We start from the raw sequence: 26,188 nt of genomic DNA on the forward strand, positions 1-26,188 counted from the left end.
TAGGGCTGAGGTTTGAGATTATGGTTAGTTTTGGGGTTAGGATTAGTTTCATGATTAAAGGTTAGGGTTTTATTTATCTTGTGTGTAGTATTTGGGATTAACTTAATGGAATTCTACCTCCAAGGTACATCCTACCCCCATTTTATTTCTTTTTAATTTTTATTTTTGTTTGTGGTACTGGGGATGGAACCTAGAGGCATTCTACCTTCAAGTATATCCCCAAAACTTTATTTTTAATACAGAATCTCATTTAACTTGTGGAGGTGCTCACTAGGTAGCTGAGGCATGCTACAAACTGGGATTTTCCAGTCTCATCCTCCCTAACCCTAACGCCATCAAGGATTGGGGGTTAAGCTCATATTTAGAACGCCACTGGGATCCATCCCCAGTACCAACAACAAAACTATTTAATTAATTAAAATGAACCTAGTTACCTCTTCAAGTCCAGAATAAAGTCCAGTTGGGTATTAAAGAGAGACCCTGAGAGCCATTGCCTGGATGGCATCCCATATTTTGCACTTTGAGAAGATCCTTTGCCCTCTGCACCCAGTGGCATTTCATTCTGCACAACTTTGATGCCCATGGCTTCACTGTCCCTCTAGCCTGGAGTGAGTACTGCCAGTGGGCAAGCTTCATGGCCTCTGTGTCTCCAGAGAAGCCTCCTCTTTTGCCGAAGCAGGGTGCCCCGGTGAAGGCCTCATGCTCTGCCCCCCTGAGAGCCACAGTGAGGAGAGGTGGAGGACCTTCAGGACTCTCAGGGAAGGGAGTCCCCACTCAGTTTCAGGGTGGGGAGAAGCGGGGCTCTTTGACGTATTTAACTTTTTTCATACAATTGCTGACTCTGGGGAGCCTCATAGAAGCTAGGTGTCTGTCGAGTCCTGGGTTTTCTGATCTCAAGGGACTCTGGGGGAAGCAAGCCTTGTTTAGGACAAGATGGGCATTTCAAAGGAACATGCAGAAGATGATCCTGGTGGCCCATCATGATATCTGGTGGTACAGAGATCCTGTGCACGTGGAGGAACCTGAGAAGGTCTGAGAGGGTAACTGTGTCCTGGAGCTCCTGGTGGTCCTGGGCTTGCACTACAACAGAGAAGGAGCAGTGGAATCCATTGTGAGGTCTGCTTTCCAGTGCCAGGACTCTGCATGTGTCGGCTTCTTCAGCCACCACTACCTTTCCTCTCCCACCAGTAGCTAGTCCGAGGTCTGCTTCAGTCTTCTGGGTGCTACTATCTGACTTCTCTCCTAGGTCTAAATTGTGGGCAGAAGGCTGTTTTATATAGTCTAGCAAATCTCCTTATGGGTCCTTAGATCTGGATTCTGATTGGTTCTTAGTTCTGCACTCTGATTGGTTCATAGAGCTGGGCCCGGATTGGCCCATTTTCATTCTCTTTTTGGAATCTTCACTTAGTCTTGTTCTAGAGGTCAGGGGAGCTGAGGCCCCATCCTTCCTCCTGCTCTGGCCACCCTCAATATTTATCAGCACCCCCCAAATTGTACTGCTATTCCTAACTTTCCCTAGGGAACAGGAGCAATGACAGCTCCAGCTGCTGCCTTCTGAGAAGGGTCAGTGAGGGGGAAAGACAGCTAGGATTCAGTAGTCAGGCAGTCAGGGCTCAGAAGTTAAAGGGGCCTGGGATAGTTCTCCAGGGCCATCATCTATGGCTCCTTCTGGCGCATCATTTATAATTTAATGGCCTCTAATCAGGAAGACTTAAACCTGACAATCATGTTAAGCAAATATAAACCACAGCTGGGCATGTGGCACATGCTTGTAATCCCAGCATTTGGGAGGCTAAGACAGGAGGATCGGGGTTTGCAGACAGCCTAAGCTACTTAGAGAAATCCTTTGCAACTCAGTGAGACTCTGTTTCAAAACAAAGAATATAAAATAGGTCTGTGGGTGTAGCTCAGAGTTAGAATGCCCCTGGGTTCCATCCCCAGTATGGGTGGCAGGGTTCCATTTTGCAAAAAGTAAAATTTGTTTTTCCAAGCTGCTTTCAAAGATGTGTTTCTCTCACCAGCTGTGGTGGAGCATGCCTGTAGTTACAGTGCTTGAGAGGCAGAGACAAAAGGATGGCACTGTGGAAGCAGAGGAGACTCGGTTTGATCTCACCTAGCACTACCCTGTGACTGAATCCCCCCCTCACTCTTCCAGTTTAACCATGCTTCTCTAGGAATGACTAAGCTACTCCCAGCAGGAAGGAGACTACTCCCTTCCCCCAATAAGGCTTATCTCTACCTAAAATTCCTGTGTGGTGTCCCCTCCCCAAACACTTCCTAACCAGCGAATTCTGCTTCTGTAACCCACCTGCCTACCCCTTATAAGCCCCCTACCCCAGGCAGTCAGGGCGCCCCTCTGGTCTGATTACAGACTGAGAGCTCCACCACTGGCCAGCTAATAAAGGCTTCAATCGACACATTTCCCTCAGTCTCTTGAGTCTCCCATTTCTCGCAAACTCTGCATACAACAGAAACAGGGTCTCTTAATCCAGCAATGCCGGCTTCGAACCTGCACCATCCTCCTGTCTCTGCCTCCCAAGCTCGGGGATTAGAAGCATGTACCACCACGCCCGGCTAAGCAGAAATTCTAAAAAGAGATTGAAAATGGACCAATCAGACTTCCGGAAAGATGGCGATGGAGGAAAGCGGGGCTTACGAGCCCCACTAACAACCAATCTCTATTACCACAAAATCAGTGCCTTTCATAGCCAGAAAACACCATCAGCAGAGAAACAAAAAATGTAATTACAAGGGACAGAGAAAAAGAGGGCTGGAAAAACAAGACACCAGAAACCAGACCACAGTGCTGCAGCTGAAGCCACGGCGTGGAGCAGTGGGCGCCATCTTCTTTTGCAGCAGCAGGCTCCAGAGAGGAGGGGAACTCATAACGGAGTTCAGAGCCACAGAGGAGACACGCCGGCCTCACGCCCGAGGACGTGGCAGCAGCATCTTACTGCCAGCGGCAGTGGCGAGCTCACTGGACGGCTCTAGGCCAACGCACTCAACAGCCCACCAGGCTCCAGAGAGGAGCGGCAGACAGTGAGCTGAGGTGAGCCACTGCGGAATAGCCGGGCGGGATTCGGCAGATTTCTCAGCACAGGGAGCATCTAAAGCTCCCAGTGGCTGGGCTCAGCACACCTTGCAGGGACTCAGAGCGGAGCTCAAAACCAGAGAAGAAATATGCCAGCCTCATAGCCAAGGGTGTGACAACAGCGCCATATTGCCACTGGTGGCAGCAGCAGCGAATGCAACGAGTCCACTACAGTTACATCTGTGCACTCAACAATAGTGAGTCAAATTGCGGGTCCTGGAGGAGAAATCCCAGTACTGACTCCCAGGGACTTGACCCAGTGGGGGAGTGGCAGTGGCAGAGATATCACACCATAGGAGAATGCCCAACCTGGCACCCCCCATGGTCTAAAGCAGCCTCGATTGACTCCCTGGGTCTGAGACTTTGCGATACAACCCAGTAAAGGAGTAGTGGTGACTGAGATACCACAGACTCGAGATCCAGAGCACCTTAAGTGAAGTCGTAGTGACCCAAGGGAAGAACCCAGAGAAGGCACAAACTTCTGAAATCATGGGAAAGAGGAATAACAATGGAGCAGTGAATGCCCACAACCCCACAACATCAGAACCCAATAAAACAGAAATTCAGAGATTTCTAGAAGATCAAATCAGGAAAATAACTGTAGAAATAATAGAGTTGTTTCGAAAAGAATTCAGAGAGAGCCAAAAAGAGATAAAGGATGCAATTAATGAAGTAAAGGCCTCAATTCAAAGTACAAACAACTGACTAAACCACATGGAGAATAGAATCTTGATCTTAGAAGAAGATCATTCAAAAATTGAACACATAGTTTCTAACTTAGAAAAAAATATCCGACAGCAGGAATCTGACATTGAAGAAATATGGGCCCATTTTAAGAGAGCTAACCTAAGAATAATTGGAATAGAAGAGGGAAAAGAAGGCGAAACCAAAGGGATAAGTAATATCTTCAAAGAAATAATAGCGGAAAATTTTCCAAACATAGAGCAAGAGGTCGATACACAGGTCCAGGAAACTTATAGAACTCCCTTTAGACAGGATCAGAGAAGAGGATCCCCATGCCACATAATTGTCAAAATGACCAATGTGGAAGCCAAGCAGAGAATCTTAAAGGCAACAAAAACAAAGGGCCAAGTGACATTCAGAGGCAAACCAATTAGAATCACTCCAGACTTCCCAAACCAAGTCATGAAAGCCAGAAGGGTTTGGAGTAACATATTCCAAACTCTGAAAGAAAACAACTTCCAGTCAAAAATTTCCTACCCAGCAAAACTTTATATCATTTTGATGGGGAAATAAGAAACTTCCATGACAAACAGAAACTGAAGGAATTTATGTCTTCAAAACCAGTGCTAGAGAAAATACTCAAAGAGAGTAACTACAAAGAAGAAATAGGTATTCACACCAGAACCAGAGAAACAAGATTTTCCATCCAAAAGACAACTAAGATTAGTTATCTGTGGAGATTCATTATTTAAGTTAGTCTTTTACCTATCTCTAAATTGTATTGTTTGCTTTTATTGTTGCTAATTTTTAGGATTTCTAGTTGGAATACTAATATACCTTCAGATATAGCATTTGGAAATATTTTATCCCATTCTATCAGTAACTTTTAACTCGGTTTACATTGTCTTTGGATATACAATATGCTTTTATTTTTTAGGGAGTTTGTTTATCCTTTTGTTGCCTGTGCCATTGAAATCATATCCAAGAAATCACTGCCAATTTTAAGGTTGTGAGGTTTTATGACCCAGATTTTCTTTTAAAAGTTTATAGTCTTAAGATTTATAATTATGTCTTTTATATATTTTGAGTTAATATTTGTATATGGTGTTAGGTAAGGGTCCAATTTTATTCTTTTCCATGTAATTATTATTATTCAACAATATTTAGTTAAAAGATAATTATTTCCTCCACCAAATGTCAGTGGAAACCTTGTCAAAAATAACTTGACAATATATGGAAGAATTTATTTCTAGGCTTTTATTTAACTCCAAAGGTTTATATATCTGTCTTTATAGCAGTACTACACTGTTTTAATTATTGTAGCTTTATATGGTTTGAAATCAGAAAATATACATCTTCTAGCTTTGTTCTTTTTTTGAGATCATTTTGGGTATCTAGAGTCCATATTCCATATTAGGATAGATTTTTTGTGAAAAATAAATAAATAAATATATGATAGTTTCACCTTAAAAAGAAAAAGAATGAAATATTCTCTGGTAAGAAAGAAATCAAAAAGAAATATTGAAATGTTATCCTTAAGTCATCAAAAGCTTGGTATCAGACAAATGAAACTGTTATGTGAGATTATCAATGTTAACATTGGATAAATTGCTATAATACTAGATGTCAACCACTAAGCCAAGCATGAGAAGGAGGGATAGGGAGGAAACGGGGTGGGGATTGGGTAGGGGCTAACTGGGCGATGTGTGCATGTATGTCTACAAAATTATTATTTTTATCCCATTATGATGTATGAATACAGTGCACCAATAAAATAAATTAAAAAAGAAAAAAAGAAAATGGACCAATCAGGGCTCAGCTCTAAGGACCAATCAGAGCCCAGAACTAAAGACCAATCAGATTCCAGATCTAAGAACCAATCAGGAGAGTTGGCAGGCTCTATAAGACAGCCTCCTGTCTGTCTTGTGGAAGTAGCAGTGAGCTGTAAGGAGCTGCAGCAGCTGCGGGCGGCATCCCATGGGCAGCAGCAGTGGCAGCGTCCCAAGAGCGGAGCCGGCAGCGGCGGCCTCCGAAGAGCGGTGGAACTTTTACTTTAGCACTGGAACCTGTTTCTCTGACCCGGAACTGTCTTTTTAGCCCTGGAAGTTCTTTCTTAGTGCAGGGATATAATGCCAGCTTTTCTCACAGGAAGAGCTTTCTTCTGACGACTGGCAGAGAGATTTCAGTTTCTGAACGCCTGTGGCAGATCCAAAATAGACCCAAACACAATAATTCTGGAGACTTTAACACGCCTTTCATGCCACTGGATCGATCTTCAAGGCAAAAGATGAGTAAAGACTCTTTAGAACTAAAGAAAACCATCAACCAAATGGACCTAATAGACATTTATAGAATATTTCAGCCAGGAACTACAGAATACACATTCTTCTCAGCAGCCCATGGAACCTTCTCCAAAATAGATCACATTCTGGGACACAAAGAAAGTGCCAGCAAATTCAAAAGATGTAATACAATTCCTTGCATCTTTTCAGAAAGTGATGAAATAAAATTAGAAATCAATAACAGGAAACTCAAAAGAAATTATTCAAATACTTGGAGATTGAATGATACACCATTGAATGATGAATGGGTAAGAGCAGAAATTAGAGAGGAAATAAAGAAATTTATGGAAACAAATGAAAAGAGAGACACAACCTACCAAAATCTATGGGACACTATGAAGGCAGTACTAATGCAATGAAAGTTTAATGCAATGAAAGTTTAATGCAATGAAGTGCACACATAAGGACAGAGAACCACCAAGTAAAAGAACCTAATGACACATCTCAAGGACCTAGAAAGATGGCAACAGCCTATTCTCAAAGCCAGCAGAAGGCAAGAAATCATGAAAATTAGAGCAGAAATAAATGAAATAGAGAACAAAAAAACAATTCAAAGAAACAATAAAACAAAAAGTTGGTTCTTTGAAAAGTTTAATAGAATTGATAACCCCCTGGCCAACCTAACCAAAAGAAAAAGAGAATCAACTCAAATTATTAAAATTAGAAATAAAAAATGAGATATAACCACAGATAGTAAAGAAATTCAAAAGATTATCAGAAACCACTTTAAAAATTTATACTCCAATAGACTTGAAAACATGGAAGAAATCGATAGATTTCTAAGCACAGTTAACCTACCTAAAAAAACAAGAGGACATAGCAAGCCTAAACCAACTAATAGCAGCCAAAAAAAAAACAGAAATGGCAATAAAAATTCTTTCACCAAAGAAAGCCCAGGCCCAGATGGGTTTCCAGCTGAATTCTACAAAGCCTTTATTAAAGAAATAATACCAATACTTCATAACCTGTTCCAAGAAATTGAAAGAGATGGAACTCTCCCAAATTCCTTCTATGAGGCCAGTATCACATTAATCCCCAAACCAAATAAAGATACCTCAAGAAAGGAAAACTACAGACCTATATCCTTAATGAACATAGACGCAAAAATTCTAAACAAAATACTAGCTATACGCATTCAAAACCATATCAAGAGAATAATACATCATGATCAAGTTGGTTTCATTCCAGAAAAACAAGGCTGGTTCAACACATGCAAATCAATACATGTTATTCACCAAGAACAAAAACCATATCATCATAGCAATAGATGCTGAAAAAGCATTCAACAAAATCCAACACCCATTTATGTTAAAAACACTGCAGAAATTTGGGATAGAAGGAATGTACTTCAACATCATTAAGGCAATATACTGTAAAACTAAAGCCAACATTATATTGAATGGGGAAAAACTGCAAGAATTTCCTCTAAAATCAGGAACAAGACAAGGATGCGGACTATCACCACTCCTTTTCAATATGGTCCTTGAGACTCTTGCTGCAGCAATAAGACAAGAGAAGGAAATCAAAGGAATTCACATAGGAAGAGAGGAATTAAAATTATCCTTATTTGCAGATGACATGATCCTTTATCTGGAAGACCCAAAGAGCTCAACCAAAAGACTTCTGGAGCTGATTGAGAAATTCAGCAAAGTCGCAGGTTACAAAGTCAATTTAAAGAAATCAGTGGCTTTTCTTTACGCCAACAATGAATCCACAATGAAAGAAACAAAGAAAACAATTCCATTCACTAAAACCTCAAAACCAATAAAATACCTAGGAATTAACCTAACCCAAGATGTAAAAGACCTCTACAACAAAAACTATAAAACATTAAAGAAAGAAATTGAAAAGACCTTGGAAGATGGAAAGATCTCCCGTGCTCATGGATAGGCAGAATAAATATCACCAAAATGGCCATCCTGCCAAAACTGATCTATAGATTCAATGCAATTCCCATTAAAATACCAGTGGCATTCTTCATAGACATAGAAAAATCAATCATGAACTTTATATGGAGAAAGAAAAGACCCAGAATAGCCAAAGCAATTCTCAACAATAAGAAACATGCAGGAGGCATTACAATCCCAGACTTCAAACTATACTATAGAGCAATAGTGGTAAAAACAGCATGGTACTGGCACAATAACAGATATACTGACCAGTGGATTAGAATAGAAGATACAGAAACAAACCCACACATCTTTAGTCAATTAATCTTTGACAAAGGGGCCAAACTCATACGCTGGAGAAAAGACAGCCTTTTCAACAAATGGTGCTGGGAGAACTGGCTATCCATTTGTAGAAAGATGGAACTAAACCCCTACATCTCACTATGCACAGGAATCAAATCGAGATGGATCAAAGACTTAGAAATTAGACCAGAGACTGAATTTATTAGAGGAGGGCATAGGCTCAACACTACAACGTATTGGCACAGGCAGTAACTTTCTCAACAAAACCTCCAAAGCTCAGGAAATTAAAGCAAGAATTAACAAGTGGGACATCATCAAACTAAAAAGTTTCCTCTCATCAAAGGAAACCATCAAAAACCTAAAGAGGAAGCCTACAGAATGGGAGAAGATTTTCACCAGCCACCAATCTGATAGGGGGCTAATATCCAGAATATACAAAGAGTTCAAAAGAATCTATACTAGCAAAACAACCCAATCAAGAAATGGGCAACTGAAATGAATAGACATTTCAGAAAAGAAGAGATACAAAGGGCCAATAGATACATGAAAAGATGTTCTTCATCACTGGCCATCAGGGAGATGCAAATCAAAACTACACTGAGATTCCATCTAACCCCAGTCAGAGTGGCAAGCATAAAGAAATCAAATAACAACAAATGCTGGCGAGGATGTGGGGAAAGAGGAACTCTTTTACACTGTTGGTGGGAGTGCAAACTAGTTCAGCCACTATGGAGATCTGTGTGGAGATTCATAAGAAAACTGGGAATAGATCCACCATAGGATCCAGTTCTACCACTCCTAGGTATTTTCCTAAAGGGGTTGAATACAGAGAACTACAGAAACTTAGGCATACCTATGTTCATAGCAGCACAATTCGTAATAGCCAAAATATGGAACCAACCCAGGCCTCCATCAACAGATGAATGGATAGCAAAACTTTGGGAAATACACACAATGGAATTCTATTCAGCCATAAAGAAGAACAAAATCATATCATTTGCAAAAAGATGGAAAGTCCTGGAGAGCATTATGTTAAGTGAGATCAGCCAAGCACAGAAGGAGAAGATACATATGTTTCCATTAATATGCCCAAACTAGGGAACATATAGGATACCAGTGGGACTCCAGATAATGGAGGGGAAATACCAGTAAAGTTTGAATGGAAGGATAGGAGAGGAGGAATGCTGAACTTGTGTAATGAGGGTCTACATCCGAATATGTGTAAAATTATGAACATGGCATGTTTACCCTGGAAAATCATTGGTGGGAGGGTTGAAGGGAAATGGGAGCGGGGGGTGGGGGGGAGAGACCAAGCATACCTTAAATGTAAACCAAAAAATAAAATAAATTTTCTTGTAGAGATCTTTTATCTCCTTGGTTTAGTTTATTCCTAAGTATTTTATGTTTTTTTTTAGGAAATCCTGAATGGAAGTGTTTTCTGATTTCCTTTTTCATTGTATTTATGGTTGGTGTACAGGAAAGGTTCTGAGTTTTTAAGATTCATTTTGTATACAGACACTTTGCTGAATTTGATGATCAGTTCTATAAGCCTTTTCATTGAGTTTTTTGGGTTTTCTAAATATAGAATCATGTCATGATTAATAATTTCTTATAATGTTTTGCTTAAAACCCTCAATATAAAAACGACAGTGGTGAGCCAAGTGTGGTGGCACACTCTTGTAATCCCCACATTTGGGAGGTGGAGATAGGAAGATCACACAGGTTTGAAGTGAGCCTCACTGGCTTAAGAGACCCTGTTTCCAAATAGAAATATAAAATAGGTCTGGGAGTGTATCTGGAGGTAGAAGGGTTTTCAGGAACCCCAGTTACACCAAAAAATAAAAAATAAAAATGAATAAGAAAATAAAGACAGTGTTGGAAGGGGAGTTAAGAGAGATATCTATTTCCTTCCCACCTTACCTCAGACACTCTCTTTCATTAATAATAATTTTCTCCAAAAAATTTTCTGGCTCTACTGTCATGATCATGTAAGAGACCAAGAGGCTTCTAATCCATCAACATAAACACATTTCAAGACAGTAATTTATACAAAGTCATTCAGATAATAAGTGGTAGAAGCAGGGTACAAATCCCTAGTCTTCTTTCTTTCTTTCTTTCTTTCTTTCTCTTTCTTTCTTTCTTTCTTTTTTTCTTTTTTTGCAGTACTGGGGATTGAACCAAGGCATTCTACTCTGAGCTATACACTTAGCCCTATTTTACTTTTTATTTTGAAGCAAGATCTCACTAAATTTCAGAAGGCCTAAGTTCCCAAGGGTGGTCATGAAATTGAAATCCTCCTATCTCAACCTCCCAAATACTAGGATTAGAGATATGTGCCATCATACATTTACCTTTTTTATAGGAAAGATAATTACCAAAAAAATGCATTGTTACTGTATTAGAGTTTTAGACATCCTACTCTATAACCTGAGAGAGAGAGAGAGAGAGAGAGAGAGAGAGAGATTTTTCTCCAAAATACAGAGCTTATATAAGTTACACCCACCCATTTTTCACAGGCATAATTGTTATCTTTGCTTATAACAGCATAAAATGTGTGTGCCTATCTTATTTCATCTTATCAAGATTCATGTAAAAGATTCATGTTTCTTTCCTAGTTCTCAAGGCCTTCTAGGTTTCAACATTTTAATTTTTCTTACCAAAATTATCAGTAGGCTAGTTGGTTTCTATTTAACAAACAATCACTTATTTTCTGGCCATTAGAAGAGAAGAGGATTATATCTTCTGAAGAATACACAGTATTCTTTATGATGTTGCACCTTTTTGACAATTACTAGATCTTCTCATATTTCAAAAGCTAATACTTTTCTTCAGCATGGCAACCATTATTAAAATGAACCATAGCATGGCAGGCTATATTTCCCAAAGATACTTGAAAAACAACTCCTATCTCCAAAGCTGTTTCTATTTCTAAAACTAAACAGGGAAGAAGCCAAAGTGATGATGCCTCAGTCACCAAGATGTCATGGCACCAGGCTGCATTTCTCCAGGAACCAACCCTCCATGCTCTGTTCTGGGTTTGATATGAGTATCTCCAAGGTCACTGTGTTAAGATGCAACCCCACTGCAAAGGAGCAAGAGGGTGGAGACTGAGTATACTGCTCACATGTAGAGCCATGGGACGTGATTGGAGACAGATATATTCATTAGTGTGGAGCTTCAAGAGGAGAGAGGGTGAGACCAGAAGAGACCTAAGTACACAGTGTGCTCTCTGCTCTTGATTCTTTCTATGTGGGGCACAGAAGGACCTTGGAATGTAAGACCCCCGCCGAGGGGAGACCCTCAATCAACCTCGGGATAAGCGACGTCAAGTACCATGAGAGACTTTATTTTCCTTGATGCAAAAGCAAAAGGTAAAAGTTTATTAAGGAGCCAGTGCACTGGGGCCGACTCGTATAGGAGTTCGGCCCCGATCAACTGAAAGTGTGGATATTTATAGGGAAAAGACCACCAGTTGGGGGGGGGGGGTAGGGGTTTGGGCCAGATTGCATGTGTTTACAGAAAATTACAGAATCATTTGAAAAGTACATTCTGTAGTCAGGTGTTAGATAAGATACCAAGTGTAGTCAGTAAGCTTCCAGGTCAAGGCGCTCTGACCCAGTCAGTATAGATAAGATGGGGTGGGCTTATTGCATATTTTACATTCCTAAGCTGTGAGCTGCAGTAAAATATATTTTTCTTTTTAACTATTAGCTGGCTGCTAGGGGCTTATGATTTTTTCTTCTAAATGGAGCCTTTCATTCCCCACTCCTTTTAGGAAATAGTTCTAATCATAGAACTAAATCTCTGAGTTTACATATTCAAGGACTTCGGGTTTAACTCTTTGGTACTGCTGGTGTAGCATTAAAATCCGAGCAGTATTAGCTCGTTCCTTAACAAAGGCAATTAATCTATTTATTATACAAGGTCCTATGGTAAGCAAAAGCAGTAATAATAAAAGTGGCCCCATAAAAGCAGATACTAATGCAATCATCCAAGGAGACCTTATTGAACTATCCTTTAAACCATCCTTTTTGCAGGTCTCATTTCCACTATTTATCTTTTAGCCGTTTTTTAAATCTTGCCATAGATTTCTGAAATACCCCAGAATGGTTAGCATAAAAACAGCATTTCTCCTAGTAGGAGAAATTGTAGATAAGCAGTCATTGTTGCCATCACAGGACTTTCTAATGAGGTGCAGCTTCAATGAGTTGGTAAGATGTCATCTAAGTTTCATTTTTTTTGGTCTGTGCTTCTCGCACGTGGGAAAAGTGCTTTCAAAGTTCAATTCCATCAACAGTTCTGCCTATGGTTCAAATGTCCTCCTTATCTGCTCCAGTTGCTGCTTGACTCGAGAGCTGTGAATTCAGTGGTGTTTTCTTTTATCTTCACTGCAGCCAGGGTGCTACTCAGACCAGGTCACCTGGCTGTGCAACTGGGGTGTTGGGTTGATCTGCCTCACACCAGGTAGTGGGTTTGCTCTTTGACCGTTTGGAGAACCTGTAAGGACCTAGGCACAAGGCTGACATTTCTCAGTCAGACTCTGTATCTTAAGGGTTTAAATAATATGCTGTAACATCACCAATCTAAGTTTTACAGTAACCTGTATCCCAAAGAGTTAGTTTTCTAGATGCTCACATTTTAATCAGAACTGGCTAGAATAGCAATGTTTTGAACAACCTTGAATAATATAACCTGATCACTGAGGTTTTTTTTACTCATGAGGCTATTCTTTTTGGTTACTTACTTCATGTTAGGGTTAGAGGCAAATCAGCAGGATCTGGCCAGCTAGCATATAAATCTAGGCTAAATTATCTTTTATAGACTCAAGACATTATATTTCTTTGGCCTTGGAGTGTTGTCAACCCCAGATACAAAATAAGTTTCTACTGAATAAAACTCTAGGAGAGACAGAGCGAGCAGAGGACTAAGCACGGTATCTAAAGAAATTCAATATTTTGCCTGTCACCTCAAGAACTACCCAGACTTCCTCCAGCTGGTCAGAGGGCTGATCAGAGGGGCCTTGCCGAGCCTTGGGCATCCTTAGTTTTCAGCCTTTGAGAGCACAACCTACCTAACTTCCCTTCAGAAGTGAGGACAACATGCTTTTTCCCCCAGGTGCCGACAGACTCTTTGGCCAGTCTTCAACACGACACCCAGGCACCTTTGCCATGCTGGCAGGTATAAGGCCTTTAGCTCCTTCCCTCTCTGTGTAAGAAGCCTTTGGTATCTCTGAGGGGGCAAAGACTTATTACCCAATGCAGGGCTGTTAAATGGGCTTGTTTCTGTGTCTGCATCTGTCCATTCTGATGCTTAACTTTGTTTACCCTATTTCTGTTGTTAAGACACTCCAAAGGTCAAACTTAAAAATTTATTAATGGGAGCTTTCATCCCAGAAACATAGTAGGATATGCATCTCATTTTTGTTAGATCAAACATAATAGCCAAATTTTAAATTTACATTGGCCTCATTCTAGTAGTCCATTGACCTAATTTTATATTGGGCTACACTGGTAACTATAAGTCTATGTGAGCTAACAATATTGATAAAAATTAGATAGCTCTATCCTTTAAATGACAACATTAACAATGAAAATAAATATGTTACTATCAATAATAAAACACTTACTTAATCAGGATAAACAGATTTTTAACCCAGGTCTTAAGGCTAAATCTCTGAATCAAAAGACAAAAATCTTATTGGTTAGTTTACATATAAATATAAAACTCATACCTTTAACCTTTAACTTTTGATTTTTAAAATTTTTTAGCACATTTAGATAACTCTAGATATAGAATGACATTATGATTTAAATATCTATTACCAGGAAGACAATATGATGGTAGTTGTTTCAGCCTGAAGAAAACAAAGTATGTTAATCTTTCAGTAACAACCTTAAACTTTTAACAATTTAAGCCATATGAACCAAGGTACCTTCTTATTATTGTTTGATTTACTCATGTAGTAAACATTTAACAAAGTTTTTCTTTAAGAACAAAAAGCTGCTGGGGATTGAGTCAGTAGCAAAAATAAGCCTTTACATGTAGGCCAAATAATAAAATCTTTTTCTTTGTCTCTGAGCCATCAGGCTAGAGTTATAATATTGTTTTAAACATTGACCTTGGTCAGTTAAAGCTGACTCTTAATTTAGTTAACACCAAGTGTTAAAACACAAACATTTATACTTAGAAAAATTATTATATAAATTGTTATAAAAAGCAAGCTGTATTAATCCAATATTAATTACCAATTATACAAAGGAATTTTAATTCAAAGCCTTTATATTTTGTAGAACTATATATTTTTGTATCTTGAAATTTTCATAAACAATTTTTAGCAGACAGATAAAAAATGACCCAAAATTCTTTAAGGACACATGTGGACAGTACATGCTCCAAATTCCAAAGTGGGCATGTACCCTGTGTTATTTGTATTGGTATCCATAGCACCTAGGCTCTGACTATATTTTTAATATTGCCACATTAATACATTTTGATGCCTCTTTCCAATATTGGTGCATTTTTTCTCTCTGTTTATTCATTTTCTGACACCTATCAGGACAAAGGTAAACACAGAAAATATATTTTGATTTTTATAATTTTTGCTAACAATCATGAGCCCAATTTTTATTAAATTTTTCTTATTTTTATCACAAACCTGTACCCCTTAGCAAAGGAATAAGGATGCTGACTCAGTCATAAACTGCTTCGAGCTGAACAGGGGGCCCGGCTTTAGGGTACAGGCATGCAGGTGGGTGGTGAGGGAGTCAGATGGGTGAGTATGTCAGATGGGTGAGCAGTCCAAAGGGCTTTGATAGATGTCTGTCAGGTTTTGTCTGTAACACCATCTGATGTAGGAGATAACATTCACAAAATAGCAGACAGGGCCACAAAGCAACATGACAAGGAAAGAAAAGTAAAGTGATTTCCATAATTGCTCTCTGATAAATAACTTTGAAGCCAGTTTTAAAGAATTATTTTTCCCCAATGTCCTCTTTGGGAATACACAAGTGGTAGGCTTATTAGAAACCTACTTCTTTTTTTTTAAATAATTTATTTTTATCACATATGCAAATATATCACAAACACTGTTTTGCAACTTATCACACATCTTTTGTAACGTGTTTTAACCTTCTTGTTTCATCCTGTTTCTTACTTTTCCCATTTGGGACAATCTTGGGATAAAATTTACAACCAAACAAATTCCATCCATGCTTTATATCTTGCTTTAACCCTTTAACCTTTTATCTGGTCCTTTGTTTCCCTTAGGGACAACCTTAGGACAAACCTTACAATATGCTTTCTTAGTTTCACAAAACCTTTTTTTTCTGTATTTACCAACATATAAAGAAATGTATCTATAGACTTTTTACATCTATTCTTTTGTTGTTATCTATCAACAAACCCCAAAAGGAGCATACCATTAAATGTTATTCATATACCAGCAATAAAAAAAACATTTAAAAGACTTAAGTGTTACTTTAAACCTCATGAAGTTAAGAGCATTTTAAAGCATTGCCTTTAGCATTTTTTTTAACTCAATTGAACTATAGATTACATGGAAAATTAAGACATTAGATAAATATTAATAGCATCTTAAAACCTTAATTTTGCAAAAGGAGCAATATTAAAAACACTGTATATTTTATTTGACCACACACCTTAAAAACTGTTGTAAATTACCACAGAAATTCACGACATCATAAAAAACATCCCTAGTGTTTTAAAACATTGATTTTTTTCAAAGAAAATAGCTTTATTTAATCAACTCTCACAGGAGTCTAATTGGACAAATTTTTTGAAGTAACCATTTTAGCTAAGACTAATTGAGATAAAAAGATCTTTGAGTAATAACTCTAGTGCAACCAGCAAAAGAGAAAAAAAATTATCAGAGGAGCTGAATTTTCTGGTGTGGCTAAGAACGTAGAAAGGAAGGTCATTTTAAACACCTCTGCAGGCTGAATAAACAGATGGCTCAGGGCTGGCCTGGAAAGACTCCCCACCCTGGCTAAGCTTTTGGTCCTTGGGCTGGGAAAGAAGGACACTGCCTCCGATCTGGCCTCCGAGATTTCACTGTGTGATCGCCTAAGGCTCTTTTAACTCAGGTGGTGGTAATTGGGAGGACTCACTGGGAACATAGGTCTGAGGACCCCGATTCCCTCTGGAACTGGGGGCGCTCAGCCATTTAATGGTTCCCCTTTGCACTGTGAGCCAGGCCTCAGAGGGCCTGTATGGCTTCCTGGTTGAGAGCATTTCTTCCAGAGTTGCGCTTGCTTTTCCACCTTAAATAGACTTGAGCCTAGGCTTTTGTGAGCAGCCAGAAGCCTTAAGTGGCTTTTGTTTATCTATCTTTCCCTTTTTAAGTCTCTGTCAAACCAAATTGGCAGCCTGAAGTATGGTAGTCTGTCTGAGGATGGCCTTCCCTTCTACTGGGTAAAGAATTAACTAATAACGTTAGCATCTATTCTTTTGAGTAGGTGTTATAGCCTTATATTTAATCCTCATGAAAGAACTGCATGTGAACTTTTCTCTCCAGGCTTGCAGGCAAAACCAATTGGAAACTAATCTGGCAGCACTAAGACCCTGCGGATCCCAGGCTGCTGAAGCTGCACCTGGAATGCACTGACTTTATCATGGCTAGGCTCAAGAACTTTTGCATTTTGCAAGTTGTTTTTTTCTAGCAAGGAGCTGGGGTCTATGAGTGGCACTGCCTGTCTCCCCTATAGGAATATTCCGTTTATCATCCAATTCCCCATTTGTGGAGGCCACAAAAGATTCATTTCCCAGTGCTCTAGCCTCTTTATATATCCTCTCCCTTTCTATAGAAGTTAGTTTGTTCAAGAAGTAATCTAACATCTCTCTAAGTAAGATCATACAACTAACTGAGTAACTTGAATGCCTTGATGTAATGGTCAGGGTCAGTAGTATAACTTCCCAAGTTCTTTTTAATTTCTTTCAATTCTACTAGCGAGAAAGGCTGATGGACTCGCTTCGACCCGTTCTCCCCCCCTTTTTCGTTGGATGAGTGAGGAGTGGGATGCTGACAACTTCTCTCTGGGGCTGGAAGAAATCTTCCAGTGGCCACCCCCAGGGCAGTTTGCTCAGCCTCCCTCCAGCTCACCGTCCAAGGTCTGATTAAAAAGCAAATTAAACACACAAAATAAATGCACAGTACTGAAAAATCTTTTTCTATGCAATCTGATGCAGAACAGAGGCAGGAAGCTTTTTCAGACCCATATCTCATTTTTTTTCCAACAGCATATCATAACCACCATATAATTAATAACAAACATCACATTTTATTATCCTGGGGTAACTATTTCAACACTATTACCTCAAGCAAAACACCATAGAAGACAAGACAGTATCATAAAACTTTTACCATACCAAAAAACATGCCATCTCAAACAGAACACAGAACATCATATTTACCTTCCCCCCAAAACAGCCGGGGTTCCTTGCCCCATTGCCAAAATTAAACACAAAAAAGAGAAAACAAACCAAACAAATCCACACGCACACCAACTTTTTGACACTAAAGCTTTGTAATCTATTAAATTAAAACTGTTTATACAACAGATATCTAACAAACTATTAATCACTCTTATTGATAATACTATTACTAGGCTGAAAAGAATTATTTACAACCCAGCTGGTACACGCATTTTAATAAGAAACACAATGGCCATAACAGTCAAGATTAAACACACAAAAAATATTACTTAAACAAACCAAAGAGAGACAATTGGCCCTTAACCAAACTCAGAATAAAGCCTCACCTCTCACCAAAAAACTCCCCAAACCAGTCAAAGAAACACAATTAGCACACAAAATGGAGCCCCTCCTCTTTCCGAGAAACTCCTAAGATCAAACACAATTGACCACCTCTGGCAAGTGGCCCCAGATGGCACCCTTCATGTGGGACTCGAACCCACAATCGTTTGGCACCCAGATGGCTGAGAGTGGGACTCTAACCCATGATTCACAGACCCAGATGGCTGAGAGTGGGACTCTAACCCATGATCCTCAGACCCAGATGGGACGTTTCCAAGCATCCTCAGAGGTCCCCCAGACTTCCTGGGACATCTTCCAGGGTAACAGTCGGTTATCACGGACACGTCTGTCGTAACCCTCCTTCCGTATGGGACTCGAACCCACAATCAATTGGACAAGGAGTTCTGTGCCAGCGGGCACCACTGGCACAGACAACTGCAAATACCAGAAGGCAGCTGCTCACCACTATAACAGAAACTGAAAGTATAAAAACCAAAAATTACAGAAATTAACACAGCCGGCAACAGGAGACAAACAAGACAAACAGAGACAGACAGGTAAAAATCCTACCTCCAACGGGTGTCTCGTGGAACTTGGGTGGTCGCTCTTTCTCAGCCAACACACCAAATGTAAGACCCCCGCCGAGGGGAGACCCTCAATCAACCTCGGGATAAGCGATGTCAAGTACCACGAGAGACTTTATTTTCCTTGATGCAAAAGCAAAAGGTAAAAGTTTATTAAGGAGCCAGTGCACTGGGGCCGACTCGTATAGGAGTTCGGCCCCGAGCAACTGAAAGTGTGGATATTTATAGGGAAAAGACCACCAGTTGGGGGGGGGGTAGGGGTTTGGGCCAGATTGCATGCGTTTACAGAAAATTACAGAATCATTTGAAAAGTACATTCTGTAGTCAGGTGTTAGATAAGATACCAAGTGTAGTCAGTAAGCTTCCGGGTCAAGGCGCTCTGACCCAGTCAGTGTAGATAAGATGGGGTGGGCTTATCGCATATTTTACATTCCTAAGCTGTGAGCTGCAGTAAAATATATTTTTCTTTTTAACTATTAGCTGGCTGCTAGGGGTTTATGATTTTTTCTTCTAAATGGAGCCTTTCAGGAACACATGGCAAGAACATCATCAACACAGGAGGTCCCTTGGTCTTGGACCCTTAGAAACTTGAACCCAAGCCAGACATGGGGGTGCACACCTCCACCACAGCAAGCTGTTTTCTTCTGAATCCAGCATTCTCAGCCTCCCCACAGCTCACCTCCATGTCCACCAGGTTTGGAGGTCACCAAGGCTCTGCCAAAGAATTCACAATCACCCTTGAGATAATGAGCACTACCACACCTTAGCCTCTCCCCTGGACTGTCCTTCCAAATTCCCTGAGCTGTTGAGACAGAGGACATTGGCAGATCATCAGACAGGCCAGGCAAATTCAGATCTGACAGCAAAGTTTCTTCTCTGCTCTGCTGGGCAGCTGTGCAGTTGCTCAGAAGAGGATGACCCCTGACAACCAGGGAGTTTACACAAAAGATCAGCATTATCTCTGTACAGCAGAAAATCAACTCGGCAATACCTCAGCTCTCCTCACTTCCTTCCACTTACTTGTCCCACTCACCTGTCATGAGCCAGCAAGCTAGCTATCTGTGCTTTTTAGGAGAGAAAGGCATTGCAAAGGCCTCAAGGGCCGTTCTCACTCTTGAGGTGCTCCATATCCACCCTTGAAAATGGATCCCCACTTTTTCTAAATAAAACCTCTGTTTTTTCCTCTGAGTGGCATGTGCTGAAATTCTTTTCAACATGGAAGCCAAGGACCCCAAGGGTTCTGAGGCAAGTTTTCCATTCACACACCTGGGAACCCCACAGGACTCTCCATGGAACTAATGTGTTTTCCTGAGTCATAAAAAATTTGGCAACACACAAGGAGGATTCAAACACATTAACATTGGTGAGTCTACTAAAATAATTATTTTTATGTTTATGAATTTTCTTTTCTTTTTTTGCGGGTCTGGGGATGGAACCCTGGGGCAATTGACCTCCAAGCTACACCCCCTGCCCTATTTTTTATTCTTTATTTTGAAACCAGGTCTCACTGAGTTGCAGAGGGCCTCACTAAGTAGCTGAGGCTGTCCGCGAACCGCGATCCTCCAGTCTCAGCCTCCCAAATGCTGGGATTACAAGTGTGCGCCACCACGCCCTGCTTGTTTATGAATTTTCTACCTATGTGTATGCATTACTTGTTTGTGTCTCTCTGTGTGTGTGTACATGTGTGTGTTTGTGATGTTGTCCTCATAGACCTGGTGAGAGTCTCTGAACTCAAGTGGCACACAACTTGAATGGTCCCTCTCTTCATTTTTACTCCCTTTTCCTCCATTCCAGGACCTCTTATAGGCTTTTTCATTGTCAGTGTAAATATTGCTTCTAAACTCAACAACTAGCTATGAAACTTATAGATTTTTTTCTGTTTTTCTGTATCTCTCTCCCATTTTCTGAACAAACCCATTTTCTCTTTGAAAATGAGTGCTTACAAGTAACAAAAACAGGGACCACCCTTTTAGGCTAACACACTCTGTTCTTAGGTTAGAATAAACTTGTTGCTTCTCCAGAAAAACCCACATGAGAGAATTGGTCTAGAGTTTTCACAGTTGGCTAAGTCTGAGGTGCTTCTGTGACACATGTTTATGGGAACTGACTCCAAAAAAATACATAGGCACTACCTTTATTTAAACACTCAGACCTGACACAAACTGTTGATTCCCTAAGACTGTGTTATAATGTAAGCTCTAAACTATCTTTGTCGAATTGCCTTGTCTTATGCTCCAGCTAAGCCGGTCCACATATGAAGTTATTGTTGATGAGGAGGACGCTTCATTATTTTACCTTAACTAAAGTTTGTTCATGCATTTTCTCTCATATGTGTACTTAATATTTGGGGAAAATCAGTAAATCTGAGTCTATTTTAAATGGGTAGAGCAAAGGAAAAAATTTTCTCTTTGTCTTGCTTCTTGCTTTGATTAAGAAAAAAATTACCCTGCTCATATTATTTAATTAAAAGAGAAAAGCTTCACCTACAAGTAACAGAAAATGTTTGTTTGTTTGTTTGTTTATTTATTTATTTAGTGGTACTGGGGTTCCTGGAAACCCTTCTACCTCTGGGCTACACTCCCAGACCTATTTTTTATTTTTTTAAATTTGGAAACATGGTCTCTTAAACCAGAGAGGCTGGCTTTAAACCTGTGGGATTCTCCTGTCTCCACCTCCCAAGCACGGGGATTACAAGCCTGCACCATCATGACCAGCAAGAAAATGTTTATTTAAAGTTTGCTTTGTTTTATTAAAAAACCATGCTAAAATGCATTTATCCTTCCTAGTCAAAGGAAAGAAATGCCAAATATACATACATGTATACACACACACACACACACACACACACACACACACACACACACAAACTCATCTGGTTAACAACTAAACTTATCTTACCAAAGAAATATCCTCAAATACACACAGATACACACACACACACACACACACACACACACACACTCACACACACAAAGACATCAGCAAATCACCTTTGGTATGCTTATAAAGGAGGTTATATATTTTAAAAGAACTCAAGAAAATTACTTGGAATAGAATCTCACAGATAGTTTTTAAAAAACTTTTTGTTTTTTTTATCTTCAAAAATTTTAATTATTTAACATACATAGTACAGGAAAATAACAAAAAATCCATATTAAAATATTATGTGCACAGAACTTTTTATAGTTAATACAACTCAATATACAACGTGTTTCTTCAGTTTGATGTTAGATATTTTGTCTCTTTTCCTTCTTTGCTCCATACAGTAAAACAAATTATTTGACAATGCTAAAATAAACAAAATGTTTCGTATCTGTATTAAGTTGAAAAACAAGTTTACTGGGTCTTCTACATCTGATTGCCTTCCTACTATTAGTGAACTAATCCAACCTACCTACTGTCATTTTTGTTATTACAAATATAGCGGGTCAAGAACATGAGGGATGTATAAGTATAAAAACTCAAAGATGATTAACTTAGAGTAGATACACATTGAAGTACTACAGATTTAACATATTTAATATTTACAAAGCACAGAGAAAGTGGTATTTTTGCCTTTAGCAACTGTATCTTCAAGATAATTGCCTCTTTTCAAAGCATTATTGTTGGGTACATTTTACTGGGGAGAGGATTTATAAAACCTGACCTTCCTCTTCCAAAACCAAAAATGAATGAAAACTTAAAAATATGCATTATAAAAGATGGTGGCTAGAAAAAGTTTTGTAAAAGATGGTGACTATGTCTAGTAAGCCTCAGGGCCATCAGGATGAAAGGCCTCTGCTTTGTTCAAGATCTAGCATTAAAAACCTCATTTGATAAATGTAACTGGATTTTGTTTTCTGAATATGATTAACCCCCAAATTTGGTTACCATGCAAACTATCATTTTACCTGGATATTAAAAGAAAAACCACTGATTCTAACAGATTAATGCCTGTTGTTGAGCTCTGGTTGAGAACTAATCAGTGGAAAATACTTATCTGGTTGGGTAAATAAATTTCTTGAAATTCAAATGTTATATAAAATAGACTTCTTTTCTTTTTTTTTAAAAAAGCTTTAAGATTATTTAAGGCTTTTCCTGAGGGGTAGTAAAAGGAAAAAATAACCCACCTGAAAAGACAAATGGTTAGTTTCCTCTCAGAGGAAAAGTGGTTGTCATCAGCACCAGTTCACAGCCTGTGTTCTCCCATTTAAGTGGTTTCAGGGGGTCTGTTACACCTGGTAGTAGAGAAAATCTGAAGCATTCACCTAGTTAACAAAGGACTTACATATCCTTGATTTATTAAATTTCACTGTTTTTACATATAATTTTCTTTAAAACTAAGATGAACATTTTATGCACTATGAAATGATTTAATAATTTATATTACAAGCTTAATAAGACACTGACATTCAATGAAAAACAGTGAATTTGCCTTTAATAATCAAAATAAATCATTTTATTAATGTATTTTCAAGTGTCTCTTATTAAAGCTTGTGATTTTATTACTGAAAATAAGGCAAAAGGCATTTGTTTTCAATGTATGTCTTGCACCACAGAATCCTGGGTAGCCTCGCTCTCAGTTAACCCTCAGCACTCTGTACATGCTATTCTGAAACACTGGTGAAGTAGGGCCTGGCGTCCTTGAGCAGGATGCTGCACAGGGGTGGGTTGGCTGCGTTGGAAGGGTCTTCCACATCCCAGATTTCAAGCATGCTACAACCAGGCCAGTTCGGGTATTATATTTGATCCATTGGATAAGTTCTTCCTGAGGCAAATTATTAAATTCTCCTATTATGCTCCATTGATTGTGGAGGTTTGCAAAACCTTGTATTGACATCACTGTCAGAATCCCAAAGATAACATTCTCAAAATGAACTCTGCAAAAAAGCCATTCAAAGAGCCTCCGTGAGCAGATCAAGGAAGCCATAACACACATATGTGGTGTCAAGAACAGCTTCAGCCTCATAACTAAAATGGCAAGGGCAGTAAAGGCCAACAACTGCAATGTGTGAAAAACCAGCTCACCACGTTCAAGAAGCTGTTTTCTTAGATAAGTCTTTGTAGATAAGACACATAAAATATCACAGTCTTTCTAAAGATAAAATAAGCAATCACCATAACAACTGGAAGCAGTAATGTCTTTGTGTATCTCAGTGGAGTTGCTTGCTCCATGGAGTCAAATTCAGGAGCACAAGTGTATATTAAGGTATCAAAATCAGTATACCCTAAGATTCTGGCAGCTATAAGGTCACTCGGGTGAATATGGTCTGAAACTCCTAAGATTTTGGATGTCAGAAATTTCAGAATAATTGTTCCACCCCACCAAGCACAACCTTGAATTAACCAAAAGTTGAGTTCAGACACTCCCAATTTCTGAATTTTATTTCTCTTTAGAATTATTGCCCACGTCATTAACAAAGATGAAGAGTTATAAGAAGACAAGTACATTGGATTTCCAAACATCAAAATGAAACGAGAGAACTGAAATAATATTCATGTAAATGATCTTCTGAAATTTGTTTGGTTCAATGTATCCCACAAGGTACATGGGAAATAATGAGGCTATCTGTGTAAAAAGTATAAACTGAGCAAACTGCCAGGGAAGCATAAACGCGATGTTGGAAAGGCAGAGGACGATGTAATGTCTTCCAAAATTGTTCGAGCTGAGAATCACCGTTAAGATATACATCTGAAGTACAAGGAACGGATATGAGAAACTTTCACGGAGAGGCGGTGTCCACATCACACGGGTGGCCTCTCCACGGTTGAAAAAGTAGCACAGTACTGTAATGAGACCTCCTAATTGAGTCCCACTCAAATATGCACCATATATGAAGAACAATCCCATCATTAGTCCATTTAAAATAAAAATAACACCAATGTAAAAGCAAGCAGGATCTCCCAATCCTTCACAGCTCCGAACTTCATTAAGAGGTTCTATTCTGGTCACATTCCAGCAGGTCTTGGCTTGTAGCCCAAAAAAGTTCATCATTCCCATGAACATGCGATACCAGTAGGCTATGACTACCTCTGGATAAAGATGAAAGCGTTTCGCTGTATTAATTACAAGGGGGTATTCAGTAAGCCTGTCGTTCATAATCATCCACAGTCCTTCCAGAAATGAAGGTGCTTCAATAATGGTCTTGAAGTAAGAATAATAAAGTCCCATTTCGGTGCGGAAAGTCATCTCTCGTTCCAAGGATGAGAGGTGAGAAAAATGCCGGTCATTTTCGAAAAGTGTTATTAAATGCATCCAGTGCCAAATCCCCACAAAGGCAGCTATGCTGAAGGTGACCTTGTTCGAGGCCCGGCGGGTCTGCAGCGCTCGCACCTTTTGGCAGAGCGGCTCCATGACACAGTAGAGGTAATGGAAGCGGCCGAAGACAAAGGACCTGGTGACCTCTTCCAGATGCAAACACTTCTGCGCGCTCACGTTTCGGATCCTCCGCAGCGAGTAATCCCGGGCTCCTCCGGGCAGGTTCCTGCCTCCTAAGAGGGAAAGCATCCGCGGCGCCCGGGCTGCTCCGCCGCCTTCCGCAGCGCGCCCTCCATCTCTGGCTCCCCGGCTCCCGCGGGGCGGCGCCGCCGCTTCACCTGCATGCTGCGCCAAGACTGAGCCGGCTCCGGACACGCGTCTTGGACTTTATTTCTCGTTTGCCCGACCATCTTCTTCTCATAGTCCCTTTCCGGGTGGAGCTGGGTCACTCGAGGGCGCGGGCCCAACCCGCTCTCAGCAACGTGCGGAGGGCCCGGCCGGCCTCCCAGCATCAACTACTGGTCCAGGGCCGTTGCCGGCCGCAAGGTCGTCATGGCGACGGCGGACCCCGGCGCACCGGCTGGCAGAGGGCGCTGTCTCGAGGGTCCGCGCGCACAGCTCCAAAAAAACTTTTTTATTTGTATGCATTTTTCTGTAGGGGCTGATAAAGCCACCTGACTTAAGAACCGAGAGCTGGCTTGGAGAATATGGTATGGGCTAATAGAGCACCCTGAAATTGCATAATGATGTCAAGGATCCTGGAATCATCAATTTTCAGTTGATTGAGCTGTATATTTTCTTAGCAGGGATGCTGGCTATAAGTGGATTTATAGTGGAGACAGACACCGATTTGATTCTGATAGTCTTTTTGTTTTGTCTTGTTTCAAAATCCTAGTTGTGTGTGAGTGTTTGTGTGTGTGTGTGTGTGTGTGTGTTGTGTTTTCTTTTCTCTGTTGTTTTTAAAAATAACTAAAAATATCCTAAATGTACATGGAGATTGACAAGATCATGGGTATTTCTACTTTTATCTCTAAAAATATCACACCCTTGAAAGTATATTACATAATTGAAATTGTTTGAAAGTAATGGGAAACATGAAAGTGAGACTCATTTTTTTCTCTAGCATAGTCTGAGAGAGATAAAATAAAATATGGACTATGCATTTTAACAATATAAGCTATTTGACCTGTTCTGGAAGCAAGGAAAGTATACAAAAGTCTTATATACTAAATACTAAATAAATGTATATGCTTATATACATTTTATGGCCTTTTATGTAAACCAAA

The 26,188-nt window shown here is 39.8% G+C and overlaps 1 protein-coding gene across 1 annotated transcript in view; it reads right to left on the reverse strand.

Annotated features, from left to right (window-relative positions):
* Positions 1-25,456, reverse strand: part of LOC308278224 (putative C-mannosyltransferase DPY19L2) — a gene marked incomplete at both ends in the record, with an annotated part of 66,235 nt that extends 40,779 nt beyond the window's left edge. Inside the window, 5 exon segments of the mRNA XM_080717849.1 lie at positions 23,364-23,731; positions 23,734-24,119; positions 24,121-25,135; positions 25,192-25,328; positions 25,422-25,456. Of these exon segments, the coding sequence (XP_080573975.1) occupies positions 23,364-23,731; positions 23,734-24,119; positions 24,121-25,135; positions 25,192-25,328; positions 25,422-25,456 (1,941 nt within the window).
* Between the last annotated feature and the right edge of the window lie 732 nt (positions 25,457-26,188).

The sequence above is a fragment of the Muscardinus avellanarius genome (genome assembly GCF_963383645.1).
Source record: "Muscardinus avellanarius genome assembly, chromosome: 21".
NCBI classification, from domain to species: Eukaryota; Metazoa; Chordata; class Mammalia; order Rodentia; family Gliridae; genus Muscardinus; species Muscardinus avellanarius.